This window comes from Garra rufa, chromosome 12, assembly GCF_049309525.1.
Source record: "Garra rufa chromosome 12, GarRuf1.0, whole genome shotgun sequence".
NCBI lineage: Eukaryota > Metazoa > Chordata > Actinopteri > Cypriniformes > Cyprinidae > Garra > Garra rufa.
The window spans coordinates 40,366,799-40,381,978 of record NC_133372.1 but is presented as its reverse complement, the minus strand read 5'-3'; the positions used below and the strand labels follow the sequence as shown (position 1 = coordinate 40,381,978).

Here is a 15,180-nt window from a genome sequence, read left to right as displayed (position 1 = left end):
ATCAGTCCTGACTCTTCAAAAATGTTTTTATTTTTTGTGTAAGGCACCACAATTCTAAATAAATAAAATGCTTTGACATTTGTCAACCTGGAAAAAATGAAAAGTGCATCATGGAGTAAAGTCAGATGTCGAAATGTCCGGTAAAGCTTATGTGTAGTCCATTCTTATTAGAATAAAACATCAGAATCGAGATAAAAACATCTCAACTTTTCAGAATGGCTCAAGCCCAACGCAGGTAATGTGACATGAACCAACCAATCAGCTTCACCCTTTCCCTTATAACATTGAAAGCACTGCCAAGGTGGAGAAACAGCTTATCATAGCTGTACAGGAATAACCATTTTTAAATAAATTTAATAACAGAGCTACTGCAAGCGATTTTTAATGCTAAAAATCCATTTATCCTTTGCTGAAACTTACGGTCTTTATGAAGAGCGCAGGTCATGGTTGCTTAGCAGCGACAGACGCCACGGCAGAGCAGGCTACAGAGCCATATGTACAGAGCGGTTTGGAGAGAAAGAGAAAGCGGCGCGGCTACCGTTTTCCACGCGTTTTTTGGCGCAACATGTGAACGGCCCCTAAAACACCGCGATGACGACCTCTGAAGTGAGATATAAGATTTGTTGTGTTAAAACTTGCCGGCGTTTTACCTCCTTAATCCTTGCTAAACATGTGTTGCAAATAGCAATAGCATCGTCCTCATCTGCCACCGAGAAAAACATCCAGACCTGCGAAGGCGATGATGACGACACAGATGATGACGTATCAAACGCGACAAAGTCCGAGAGTCACTGCAGTTTACAGCTGCAGCCACTTGCACTCGGAAAGCAGATGAATCTCAGATAAACCAGACTGATTCACTGATTTACCAGCAAGAGTACTTTATCAGATCGGATTTCATTTATTTATCGGAGCGATAAAAATGACGTAATTTTTTACCCATATCGGTCGATAATTTATCTGTCCGATAAATATCGTGCATCCCTATTAGTTTGCTATCAGTGGCTCAAGCGTCATTACTAGGTCAAGTCAAGTCAAGTCAAGTCACCTTTATTTATATAGCGCCTTTTACAATACAGATTGTGTCAAAGCAACTGCACAGTATTTAAACAGCACAATAGTGTGTAAGTAACGCATTATTGTAACAATCAATTTTCAGTTAAAGGCAGTTCATCAATGAATTCAGTGATATCATCGTCAGTTCAGTTCAAATAGTATACGATATCGCTGGAAAATGTCCCCAACTAAGCAAGCCAGAGGCGACAGCGGCAAGGAACCAAAACTCCACAGGTGACAGAAATGGAGAAAAAAACCTTGGGAGAAACCAGGCTCAGTCGGGGGACCAGTTCTCCTCTGGTCAGACCAAACAACAGTTTGTACCAATGTCTGATTGTAGAGAACTCATCAGGATCCTGTGGTGTAGTGCCGATGGCCGTCAAGGTTGGCGAGGTCTTTATTGATGATCCGCCTTGGAGCTCATCTGGTTGACATCCACAGCTATTGAAGTCATCTCTAGGTGGTGATCCACGATCTAAGCTGGGTACGGACTGGATCCGGGGGACTGGAGTGACCATCTGATCCGGATACAGGCTGGATCTGGTGGCTACGGTGACCTCGGAATAAGAATGAAACAGACTAATATTAGCGTAGATGCCATTCTTTTTACGATGCAACGAGTGCATCAGATGTTATGGGAGGTGTTTTCGGTTCCGGTTGACCTAATTAATGCAGCCTAACAATCCTTTAACGGATTTGAATTATAGAAATGTGTTAATGATTTTATGTGTAAGCCAGGTTAAAGAGATGTGTCTTTAATCTAGATTTAAACTGACAGAGTGTGTCTGCCTCCCGAACAGTGTTAGGTAGATTGTTCCAGAGTTTAGGCGCTAGATAAGAAAATGATCTGCCGCCGGCAGTTGATTTTGATATTCTAGGTATTATCAAATTGCCAGAATTTTGAGAACGCAGCGGACGTGAAGGACTATAATACGATAGGAGCTCGTTCAAGTACTGAGGAGCTAAACCATTGAGGGCTTTATAAGTAATTAGCAAGATTTTAAAATCTATACGATGTTTAATAGGGAGCCAATGCAGTGCTGACAGAACCGGGCTAATATGGTCATACTTTCTGGTTCTAGTAAATTATTTACTAGGTCTAAAATTATGTTTTGGAATTAGCATTAAAGGCGTTGGATAAGCTGCATAAGAAATTAATCATTCTCTCAGTAGCGTTTTAAGGACAAAAAACGGACGAATGTATTGAAATATGTCATCTAAACGATGTCTTGAGGTGTGGTAACTGTAGTATAAGGGGAGTAATTGACTTCCGTCTGTTGAATTCTACGAAAATACGAGGTGCATCACCACTAGGGCTGCACGATATAGGGAAAAAATGACATTGTGATATATTTTTTTTCTTGCGATATATATTGCGATGTGTACAAATTCATTTATGTTCATCAGGTTGTTTTGAACTGCTTAAAAATCAAATAATAATTCAAGAATAATTGGGGTAATTTTGTAAGCATTTTCAAAGAATAAAAAAATGTAAAAGTACAGTATAATCAAAACCCTGAAATAAAATACTTTTTAAAGCTTATTTTGGGTAGTTTCATAAACAGTTTGACTCATCTTATTCACTGTCAATTCAGGCAAATCAAGGCTCTAATATGAAATTAATAATGAATGTTGCTTTTACCCTGATGAAAGGGAAATCAGCTTCTTCCTTTTATGAAATCATTAAAAGCTTAGCCAAGATGGAGGAACAGCTGATCATAGCTGTTACAGGGATAACATTTTTAGCAGCAGAGCTACTGCAAGCAATTTTTAGTTTTGGAAATCCATTTATCTTTGTTTATTTATCTTTGCTGAAACTTCCGCGTCTTTAAGAGAGCGCGGGTCATGGTTGCTTAGCAACGGCAGACGCCACTCTGCCACTCAAGTTACAGAGCGCTTTGGAAAGAAGGAGAAAGCGGTGCGCCTAGCGTTTTCCACGCGTTTTAGGCGCGACATGTGAACGGCCCCTTAAATTTGCAGTGTTTCCGCGAGTTGTGGCAACAACTGCCAGGCACTCCCGACAAAGCACCTGTTTTTGGTCAGCAGCATCCTTTTTGTATCCAAAATACTTCCATATGACCGACGTTGCGTTTTTTTTTTTGCGACCAAATCTTCCATTTCGGCGCTTTTCTCCCGTCCCGCGCTCATTTCGCCATGCACACGCAGAGACTGCATGCATGAAGTAGGTGAAGCAACGTGTGCATTATAGTTTTTAAAGAACCCTTAAATATGAGTTCATTACTTTATTTTAGACAAATATAGATCCGTAAATAGAAAGTTTAGAAATATAGAAAGTACATTTTTAAATCAGACACACATAATTTTTTTTTTTGCCCTGCATCGTGACTGCCACGATGTGACTATCGCATATGCGTACATCGCGATGACGATGCTGAAGCGATCTATCGTGCAGCCCTAATCACCACCTCACCACCTCTGGTGTGCATTATTTTTAAAGAATTCAACGGCCTGTCATCAATTATTCCTTACTTAATTAAAGGTCCACTGAAGTGCTTTGAATCACTCAGTGTTATTCTATACGCTGACTTAATTGTAACTGAAACAGGAAGACAGGGCAAGACATATCGAGCAGTCCACCCCCTTTTTAAAATGGCAAATAGTGTTTCATTTATATCACAGCTTGGATCAGAGTTGTTTAGCTCAGTAAAGCCCCATTTGGCAGTGTAGTGATAGCCACAATCTCATCCATATCACTATGAAACAGAAAATACAGAAAATGCTACTTCTGTGGACAAGTGACGAATTTCAGCTGCAGCTTCAGTGTCCATTTATAGTATATGGGCGGGACACTTCGGATTCTAGAGAGCATTGTTTGGACAGAAAATTTGATGAGAAGCGGAAGTACAGGGTGATGTCATCAAAATCATTGATCCATATTGGTGGAAGTGAGAGACTAGGGATGGGCATTTTAAGCAAAAATACTATTCGATAATCGCAGGGTATTATTCGATTATTATTCGAAAATCGCACCCCTCCCGTGTATGCACGCACATACATAAACAGAGAGAGGACACGAGACCATTCACACTTTCAGTGTGTATGATAACAAACTGTTTAATTCATTTGAGAATCTGTCTTAACAAATCTGTCTTAACATAAGCCATTAAATGGTTGTAATGTATGATTGCTGAAATATTAATATAATAAATAAACATAAACGAATTATGGCACTTATTAACGTAACAGTCCATCGATTAGCATTCAGCTGCTCATAAGCCAAGACATTTCTGTTTTAAAAATGAGCATGAACATTCATAGCATTAAAAAAAATGCTGGGGATAGTTCGTTAGAGTTTTCCCTCGTTCCCACGCTTTCCTTTGATTTAAAATGGCTTTAAATAGACCGTGAGCATTTTACTTTCGATTTAGCGTCAATTCGGTGTCAATTAATTGAATGGACATCAACAAAACAGTACGACAAAATTATTTAGTCTATATCAAACATAGAATTATTCATTTATTAACAAAAATAAAATAACTGTTACATAAGCAAACACGGTGGAACCAAATAAATAAACGAATGTTCTTCCAATGAGCTTCCAAAATCACCTTTTAGATAAACGGCAGCAGTCAAATTATTTTTAAAACAGACACTTTTGCATTTCGTTTAAAAACTAAATCTTTTGCCAACATATTGCCTTTCTCACCTCACTCGACTTGCACTCCTCATGTGATGAAATCAGACTCCTGCCCCAGATGCGACTAGACTGCTTTGAGCAGCCGCGTTCAGTTCTCAATTGTACTGTTTGTTCTCTAACTGAACTAAATGATTTTTATTACTAAAAATAAAATAATCAAAACGACGGCGGGGCTGGTGCCGTGGTGGGCAAGTGACAGCAGGAAGCATTTCAGAATCACTAAAACAACATTGCTGTGCAACAAGATGGTTAGTCAAGTTATCCCGTTCCGTCGTGCAAAATCACATGACTTTTTTAAAGCGCATTTATTCTGTTAAAGTTTTCTTATTGTAGTTTATGCACATTTTTTTCTTATCGGACAAAAAGTCTATCCTACTTAATTTTGCACATACGTTTTATGCGCATTTTTTCAATTCATGCGCATCTTCATGTTTCCATTCAGAGTTTTGTTTGAGATATTCCGGCCGCAGAGAACAGCCTTTGCATTGTGTTTCAACTATGATAAACAAGCCTCGCACGGCAGAGTTTGCACTGCACTTCATTCTCATTCATTTTATTAGAATTAGAAATCATGTTCTTCTGTTGTCCTTGACAGCTTTGAAGTGCGTTATTGGCGGCGCCACCCTCCCCCGCGCATCATCACCGAACACTTGGGGAAATTAATAATCGCACAAACCTATTCGATATTCGGTAATTAAATCAACTAATCGAATATTCGAAAATCGTGACCCATCCCTATGAGAGACTGTAAGTTTTCAATGCTTATATCTTGTAAATGTGAATTTTGTGATAGCCTTAAAGGGATAGTTCACCAAAAAATGAAAATTTGATGTTTATCTGCTTACCCCCAGGGCATCCAAGATGTAGGTTACTTTGTTTCTTCATTAGAACACAAATAAAGATTTTTAACTCAAACTGTTGTGGTCTGTCAGTCATATAATGGTAGTCAAAAAAACATACACAGACAAAACCAAATTAAGCCCTGCGCCTTGTGACGATACATTGAGGTCTTAACACACAAAACAATCGGTCTGTGTAAGAAACTGAACAGTATTTATTTTTTTTTTTTTTTTTACCTCTGATTCACGCAATGTCCAACTGTCCTGAGCACGTTCACAGCAGCTTAACTTAAGTTGATCCGGCTCAAAAGTTGGGAGTCAACTCTCCCAGATGAGTTTGCGCAGGCAAACGCAATCTTTTAGTTGCTCTTTTTTTTTTTTTTTTTTTAGTTTTAGTAATCGGTTGCAACAATCAGGATAAGCACAAGTAATTATTATTTTGAGTAGCCTTCGTACCACAATCTTTCTGTGTAAACAATGAGTGACGCATACGCGTGACATGCGCATGTGTCTACTATGCCAGAGCACATTGACCATCATGCACCGGCTGTTGTGAACGCGCTCAGGACAATTCTCAAAGCCGTGAGTCCCATTGACTGCTATTATAAGACTAACAGACTGCAACAATTTGAGTTAAAATCTTTGTTTCTGTTCTACTGAAAAAATAAAGTCACCTACATCCTGGATGCCCTAGAGGTAAGCAGATAAACATCAAATTTTCATTTCTGGGTGAACTATCCCTTTAAGGCTAACATGTTCATACTAAAGGCCAACAAACTTCAGCTTTATACTCTTCAGCTCAATACTCTTCAAACAGAAAGTAACCAGTCATCTTTTTTTCCGGGGTTATCCATACCATTAACCCAACCTCAGTTCCTAGTGCCGGAGCAGTTCTTAAAGAGATGACTGTTGCGAGTCTACCTATCAGGCACAAAAGCTTTTTGCAGGACTTGGGGGGCCGCTGTGGGGAGGTGGGGGAATTGCTGAAAGGCTGTACTTTGTAGTTTGTATCACCTGATACCACAGAGCTCTCTCTGATAAGCTGAGATCTCTCTCTTCAGAATGAAGGCTCTGAATGGATCCCTACAATGGTACCATTGACCCTGTCAGTATGTGCCCGTGTCCCAGCAGATGAACACACTGAACTCTTTCCATTGAGCGACTCGGGCCGTTTTTCAAATTCTGACTGATTTAGCCTGATTTGGTCTGTGTTAAGTAAATATCCTGATATTGATGTATAGATTTAAATTGAATTTGAAAGCCTTAATTAGCTGGGTTTTCATCCAAAGCTGCAAATTTAGTTGTGCGCAGAACTGGTATATCGCATAAAACATTTGTGAATAAGCACCATTTTCATCCAACGACAAGATCGTCACTTCCTGATAAACTGGCACTGAATATTATTAAGAAATAACTATAATATTTAACTTGTGCTTCAGAGCGAGCAGACACAACACTATAAATACGGTCATTGCTTTCAGAGGTGGATGCCTGCTGTTTAGGAAGGCAGTTGTGTAATATATTAGGGCTGGGCGATTTGGCCTAAAATCAAAATCTCGATTAATTGAACATTTTAACCCGATTACGATTAATGAACGATTATTTTATTCATTAATAAAATTATATTTAAATAATATTTATTTTTTTGCCCTCATAGTTCACTGACAAGTTTTGTACAGTAAATATGCTCACATATTACAAGTGAGAGATTTTTGAATGAAGGGTGCACACACTTTCTACTATCTATGATTATTTATTGAACATTAGTGTTGAACAACTGAAATTAAAGCACACATTGCTTAAAACAAAAAGTCACATTTTTCTTAAATTATTGAAAATAAATAACTTGCAATTAAATTATTTATAAAATAATAATAAATATTAAAAGTAAAAAATAAGCAGTATCGCTTCTAAATAAAAATACTCTTGTATATTCTGTAAATACTTTTTACTGTATAAATACTGCTTAAGCTCTCCATCGACATGTCGGCGGAATAACTTAGCGTAATGGAGCTGGGTTACGTGACTCCACACGCAGTAGTGTTTTTAAAGGGAAAGTAATTGAAATAATTGACCTGGAAAAATTTGATCGATTATAGGTTCTGAATGTCGATTTCGATTACTTTTCGATTAATCGCCCTGCCCTATAATATATCACTTATTTCTTATGCAATACTTTAAAATGCACATGAAAACATGGTGATGGAAACATAGCTATTGTCATAGTATTTTTCTTTGACACTTCCATTGTAGAAAAGGTGTTATAACTGCATTTGTTTTTATTACTAGTTTAATAATACTTTCTTCTATCATATTTATCTGAGTTCATTCTACAGAGTTCCAGAAAATGTGAAAAAAGTGCTGAAATTGTAAAATGTGCAGATTGTTTTGTAGTAAGTTGCACTGTAGTTATCAGCATCTTCAGGTATCTAAACGTCATTCATCCAGGTCATTGTAGGCTGCTACAATGTTGTTAACGTTGGCTCCTGCGTCTCTACCTGGCGCAAGCTCCAAAAATCTGTCAGTGGAAATATTTGTCATGATATACCGATGGTTAGCAGGAATCCAGTCAAAGCCACTTTGCTTGTGGGTTTTTCTTACAAACAAACTCTTTCTCTTTCTGTCGTTCAGGACAACAATCATCGTCACTAGCTCATTCCTGGATGCTTTCCAGAAAGTGGCTGACATTGCAACTGGAACACGAGGTAAGATGAGCCCTCTACCTTCTTTGTCTCTCTCTCTTTCCCCCTCTCTCTCTCTCTCTCTCTCTCTCTCTCTCTAATGTCTCACCCCACAAACAGTCTGCCTCTCCAGTGATGATAATGAGGAAAGCAGGCAAGTCGTACTTCACAGGAAAGGTTATTCATCAGAAACATGAAGCATTAACTCAGAACACCTCAAGACTTGTCCAAATGTCTTTTCCTTTTTTAAAGCAGATGTGGGCCGTATGACACTAAAGTGAGAAGTCGGCATGTTTTATAGCTGTCCTAATGATAGTACTCCTGGTGATATGCATGGAACTGAGAAATAAATTCACACGAACGCTCTGGAATTTGACAGTGCATATTGATAAACTGTTTGGTGTTGTTTAGAGCAGTATGTCATACGCTATTTACCATTTTCTGCCAGTTTAAAGTGCAGATGGCTATAAGTGAGGCATTTTGTAGACTCCCACGGAGACGTGTAAACATTGTGGTGTTAGCAAAACATCGCTGTGTTTGTTGGAGCATTCTGGCCAATCTAAAACGGCAAAGCTGGCTCAACCAATGGCATGATTTGGGGGCGTGGTCTCTGTTGGAGTGACCAATTGCAGATGAGGGTTTGTTTGGGAATTCTGGTTGAAAACAAACATTATATTTACATTTTTATTTGATGAGACGCTCAAAGCGAATATCATGCATCCAGATGTGGATTTTGATTAAAGTTGCTTCCCTTTCTGTTTTATCATTTCAAAACTGGTTTGTAGGATTGTTGTTTATTTTTCTTGAGGGAGATTAGGAGAATCATGTTTTTATTTGAAGTTTTTTCTTTTCTTATCATTCCCACAGTCAAAATGGAAAACTAGTAACACAGGTTATTCTGCTATGCTCTATGTATTATCTTTTTGTTTGTTCTATATTATCTATTTGAGATTTGTAATTTGTTTATTTAAACACTGAGGTCTCACCTTTAGGTCAGTCTGTTAACATCCTGAAATAATCTGTGTAAAATCCTGTCACCCAAGGCAACGAATGTTCAACCTTAATTCACACAGAACCAAAAGAAGGTCATCACTGTATTGTTCTCTGCTCAGACAATTGAAGGAAGGCATGAGTGTCTCATAATGGCCCGGATTGGGTTACATGGCTCCACTCCTTGTTAAGGTGACCTGTTCGTTTCTATAGTCTTTATGATGTGTGTTTACGCTCCTCGTCCGTTGTACTGCCGCTGTGATTTAGCCCTGACTCTGTTTATCTTACTGATAGTCCAAGAATTTTACCTTGATCTTATGTCGCTGAACACTGAATGAGATTAGTATAACAAAAACACGGACACTGCCCACGTGCTATTTTGAATCTGTCTTGAGTTTTTTTTTAGTCAACTTAATGAATTCAATCAATGTATCATAGGATTGGAAGCATGCCTCCTTTTTTCCATCTTGACCCCTTTATTTGTTCAAGCTTTATTTTAGACTTTATATACTTCATTTTCCTTGATCTAATTAGTGTACAAAGAAACACTGCAGCCATAGTAAATAATTTGTGAGTTCTTTTGTTTGTCGCTGAAACCTGATCTCTTTCTGATGTGCTGTTCCACAGATGAATAGCCTAATGGCAAAAAATGTTATATCTTAGTTCATTTGTGAGTTGCATTAAATTACGTGTTGTGAAATAAAAAATAGCATTTCCACTTTTCAGAAATGCAACTGACATCACACTTTAGAAACTTGCGTGGAAGTCTGCAGCTGTGACTTCATGTGAACAATATTTGTCCAGGCTGTAGACAGTATGCCAGCTCACTAGATTTTAGAACGGAGCTGTAGTATTAATTTATTCTGTGTTTCATCCCAATTTGCACAGGCAAATATATTCATGCCCTAAGAGAACTCATTTACCCAAAACACAGAAGAGGCCTTGACATGCCAGAAAAAGGAGGTTAAAGAGCGTTTCAAGATTTAGCTTCCAGTGGTGCTGCCGCACCTTAACATGAGAGAGCTGTCATAGTTCGAACCTGCTGTGTCATGCCTTCTGATGCAAACGGTTGCATGAAATGTCTTTGTTTGGTGGTCTTGACTGTGTTGAGGAGGATAGTCCATGTGTTTGGATTGAGTTTGTGTTTGATTAGGAAGTTAGTGTTGACATGCTTGGCATCTCTTTCAGTCTGAGGAGGTTTACGTTCTTTAGATTGTTGTCGGCTTGGTGACAGGCTTGTTCTTTGTGTAGTTACTTTTACTCTTCTCTTAACTGATGAATTTATCCGTGATGTGAGAATTTAAAATCATTGATGATAATCTGTTACAGTAACTCAAAATATGTGAGCCTGGACCACAAAACCAGTCTTAAGTAGCACAGGTATATTTGTAGCAGTAGGCAAAAAAAATTGTATGGGTCAAAATTATCGATTTTTCCATATCGATGCCAAAAACCATTAGGATATTAAGTAGAAATCATGTTTCATGGAGATATTTTGTAGATCTCCTACTGTAAATATATCAAAACTTGTACTTGGACAACTTTAAAGGCAATTTTCTTAGTATTTAGATTGTGTAGTTGTTGTTCTTTTTTGTTATTTTTGAACCCTGAGATTCCAAATTTTCAAATAGTTGTATCTCGGCCAAATATTGTCCTGTCATAACAAACCATACCTTAATAGAAAGCCTATTTAGTCAGCTGATGTATAAATCTCAGTTTCAAAATATTGACCCTTATGACTGGTTTTGTGGTCCAGTGTCACATATATGTTATGTATCTTACAAACAAGCAAATTTCAAGATTACAATGACAATACTGTGCAATATTTTTTGCCCTATATTATTGGTCTGTTTGTTAAATGGGACATGCACACTTGCTCTTTCTTGTCTGATTTCCACTAGGAAAGGACTTGAGTCTCAGTATTGATTATGTTGACAGGCATATCAGCTGCTGATCCGCCCACATCCCCCAAACCTGATCAATCGACTTATTGATTGCAGCTGAGACAGCTTTGCTAAACCAACCTATATGCTTGGGGTTTCTTTCATTTGATAATATATATATAATTTAAGATATTTTATGTAATTATAGTTTAATTGAAATACAGTAATGTGCTTTTTATGAATAATGATTTGCCGGTTATAAATGTCCTAACATTTATTAATAAATATTATGTATTTTTTCTTCCTTGATATTTAGGATTGGATATCTTATCGACCACTGTTTCTTGATTTTGATTGGTCACTCAAAGCATTCTCAAGACAGATATTTTAGTGTAATGTCTTGGTCACCATGCCAATCTTTATTTTGCAATAATGACCAGCTAGACATTATCCCTTACTTATCAGTCTATGTCAAAGATCAATGAGGTTAATGAATGATAAAGACCAGACCAGTTCTCCAACATGGCCTTGTCTCCACTTTTGTCATCCAAAGCATCTGTCCATGTAGTAGCCAAAAGACAGGAAGAGATTACTACCCCATCCTCCATCTCTCTAATCCATCCATTCATTTGTCCCATCGCTCATTCATTCACGGACCACACTGATTGATGCATTTCTTTCTTCCTGTTCTCTCTGGAGGTTACGGTCCAGAAGCGCCTTGCATGCTCTTCTTCAGCTTTTCTCTTCATCAGTTTGTGATTTGCAATCTCGCCTCCATTTTACAACCTCATTCCTTCCATCCATAACAGATGAGGGCAGAAATCACTCCGCTGCCTTGTTTTCTCTCCGTCCATCCTTTTTCTCACACAGCACGGTAAAGGCAGCTCCTCAGAGGACAGCTGGTGGCCTAAATGTGCTGTTCATAAGTTTGTGCCCTAGTGAATAAAAAAGCAGGGCATTCTAGTGTTCACTTCTGAGGAAAATTCTTCATCTTATCTTACTAAACATTAAGTTAAGTGTCCTGGTAGCTGCTCTTCAGGAGTACGGTGTGTGTGTAAAGACCCGTGGACAGCTGTATTAAGACGAAATTGGAAAAGCAGATGTATGATGAACATATGGCGGTATAGTTGGAGTCGTCAAAAGCACCGTTGCACTGTCACTGACCGGGGTGCCGTTTTGGTCCCACACCTGTTTTGGCCAGCGCCTGGTTCACAGCTGCCGCGCTTTCACAAAGGGGCCACACCAGCCCCAGTTGTCTGTAAATATGTGTGCACGCGTTTAGATCCCCTACTGACCCTCAAACGTCAGACCCCACTGCAAACATTCCAGATACAGGAAGGATTAAAGTGCACTAGGAAGGCTGGATCGGCATGTATGTGTTTGTGGGGAATTTAACCCACTGAGAGAGCTGACCCTCACTACCCCCTCCGCAACCCCAGCTGAGAGTGACTGAGCATGCGGTGAGCAGCTGTGAAGTCCCATGACCCTTTCACTAAAAGATTATGTATGCATGTATGCCATACAGCATTAATTTAACAGCATCTTACTTCTCTCTGACCCATAAGCTAGCTCCATATGTGATGCGATCTAGGAAAAACCAACGCATGGTGAAATTATACCTTTTTTAGGTTTTGATACCATGTGAAAGCTGGTTTCAAGCCAGTTGGCTATCTTAAAGGGATAGTTCACCCAAAAATGTAAATTTGATGTTTATCTGCTTACCCCCAGGGCATCCAAGATGTTTCTTCAGGAGAACACAAACAAAGATTTTTAACTCAAACCGGTGCAGTCTGTCAGCCAAATGATGGCAGTGGATGGGCACCAAACCTTTAAAAGTAAAAAAAAAAAAAACATGCACAGATAAATCCAAATTACACCCCACGGCTTGTGGCGATACATTGATGTCCTAAGACACAAAACGATCTGTTTTTGTGAGAAACTGACCAGTATTTATATAATTTTTTACCTTTGATACACAGTCACTTCCAGCTGTGCCGAGCACCAGAAACAAAGTCACCTACATCTTGGATGGCCTGGTGGTAAGCAGATAAACATCAAATTTTCATTTTTGGGTGAACTATCCTTTTAAGTTCGCTGATAGCTATGATTTTCAGGAATGGAATTTGGAGAAAAATGGGTTTAATGTGAGACGGGTCAGGGCTTGAAATTAACATTGTTACTTGGTAGCACTGGTGCTCCCAACTTCAAAAAGTTATGAGCACCAAAAAAATTTAGGAGCACCCAATGAATATTAAGGAGCACCACAACTGCCAATTGAGCAGAACAGCCAGCACTCGTCACGGCATTTCTTTTTAGTAATGCCATATAAACATGTCAATCTTGATTCTTCATGGCAGATTCTGATTGCCGATGTTTTACAAGCAAATGGGCTGATTCTGAAAGCCTTTTTTTTTTTTAAATATTTATTTTATGACTTTTGCAAGGGACAAGAACGAATGAAAATATGAGTACATGAACAAGATGTTTCTCTTCTCTATTATAGGCAGAGCCATTTAAATGAGAGGCAACCACTGCATTTTTAAAAAATCTACAGTATAAATAAAAAAATAAACGACAGTTCTTTCTTAGTGGTGTTAAGTGCAGACAATAAATGCAGCTGTAATCAAAGTAGGCTATTCTCTAAATATCCAAAGAGGGCATAGTCTCTGAACTTTTGATCATCCCTTGTATGTTTATATAGCACAAATTGTGTACCTTGTAGTTTACATTTAGAAAAGAGAGAGCAGTGCAATTTTTCATAAAACAGACTGTCATCGAACTCCTCCTCTTTAGTAACTTCATCATCCGATCCTTTATCTCTGGATGTGAAATCGTCAATTATAACATCGTTTAGGGCATTGACATCACCAAGATTGAGTAGACTGAAAAGAGTAAGGTTGTTTAAGTGAGCAGCTACAGTACTTCAGACTGCCTTATTGCGCTACGCCATTTTATGATATTAATAAATAAATAAAACTTTGCATGCCGTAGTTTACACTGGACTGGCGGGGAATGTGCGTTGATACGCCTTTTATTAAATCTGTTACGTGGTTTATTTTAATAGGTTAACGGTTTTTGTGGTGTTCAGAGAAAGGACCTCTAGCGCGTTGTTAAGAGAATGTTATTTAATTTAATGAAAACCTAATTGTGACAAAATAATGACATTCTACCTATTATTATTATTTTTATTTTATTTTTTTCCTGAAAATGTCCCAGTGCGACATCAGACGGGTTTTCCTAGATTGGATCACATATAGATTTAGTCCTAAACCTCAAAGTCCAAAGCAGGGCTTCCCAGCCTTTTCTGCTAAATCCTTTAAAGAAACTGAAAATTGTCATCATTTACTCGCCTTCATTTCATTTCAAACCTGTATTGCTTGCTTGCTTCTCTGGAACACAAAGGGAGACCTTTATAATAAGGCTTGAGGCTGTCAAGTTTCAAGTAGCAATTCAGTTTATTAGAATGATTTCTGAAGGATCACATGACACTGAATACTAGTTCACAAAGTTACTGTTTTTACTGTATTTTTGTTCAAATAAAAACAGCCTTCGTTTAGAAAATCTTACTGACCCCAAACCTTTTAATGGTAGAGTATAATGAAAGGCAATTCTTAGTCATTTTACTGTCATTATTTACTGATACAATAATGAACATTTGAGAATCATGTAGAATTATGTCAACTGGAAAAGGTCCATTCTGTAAATGATAAAGGGATTTCATATCTGAGTGAACTATCATCTTTTTATACAGAGAATATCTAGATTTGTCTTTGATACATTGCTTTGTCCTGTGATTCACTTTCCTAATAAATCACATTGATGTGGATGAATAATGGACTCCTCTTTTAACAGTGATTTTTTTTTTTCCATGTTACCGTATTTATTTAGTCCCTCTGCGTGATGGTACATTCTCTGTTGAAAAGACCTGCAAAAACTTGCCTTATGAATCATAAGGTTGGTGACATGCAGTGGATGAGTTCCCTTAGGGCTATTTTGAAGCAGATGGTTTTTAAAAGAACAAAAAAGTTTTTTTCTCTAGTCTTTTAGGGAACTCATGACTAGTTACCACAGTG

At 38.1% G+C, this 15,180-nt stretch overlaps 1 protein-coding gene across 3 annotated transcripts in view; it reads left to right on the top strand.

The window, feature by feature from the left end:
- The window catches only part of LOC141347008 (protein MTSS 1-like), a 75,676-nt gene that overhangs the window by 19,558 nt on the left and 40,938 nt on the right, over nt 1-15,180 (top strand). For all 3 annotated transcript variants that reach the window (XM_073851977.1, XM_073851976.1, XM_073851975.1), the window contains exon 3: nt 8,185-8,258. In XM_073851977.1, coding sequence (XP_073708078.1) covers nt 8,185-8,258 — 74 coding nt within the window. The remainder of the gene's footprint in view (nt 1-8,184; nt 8,259-15,180) is intronic.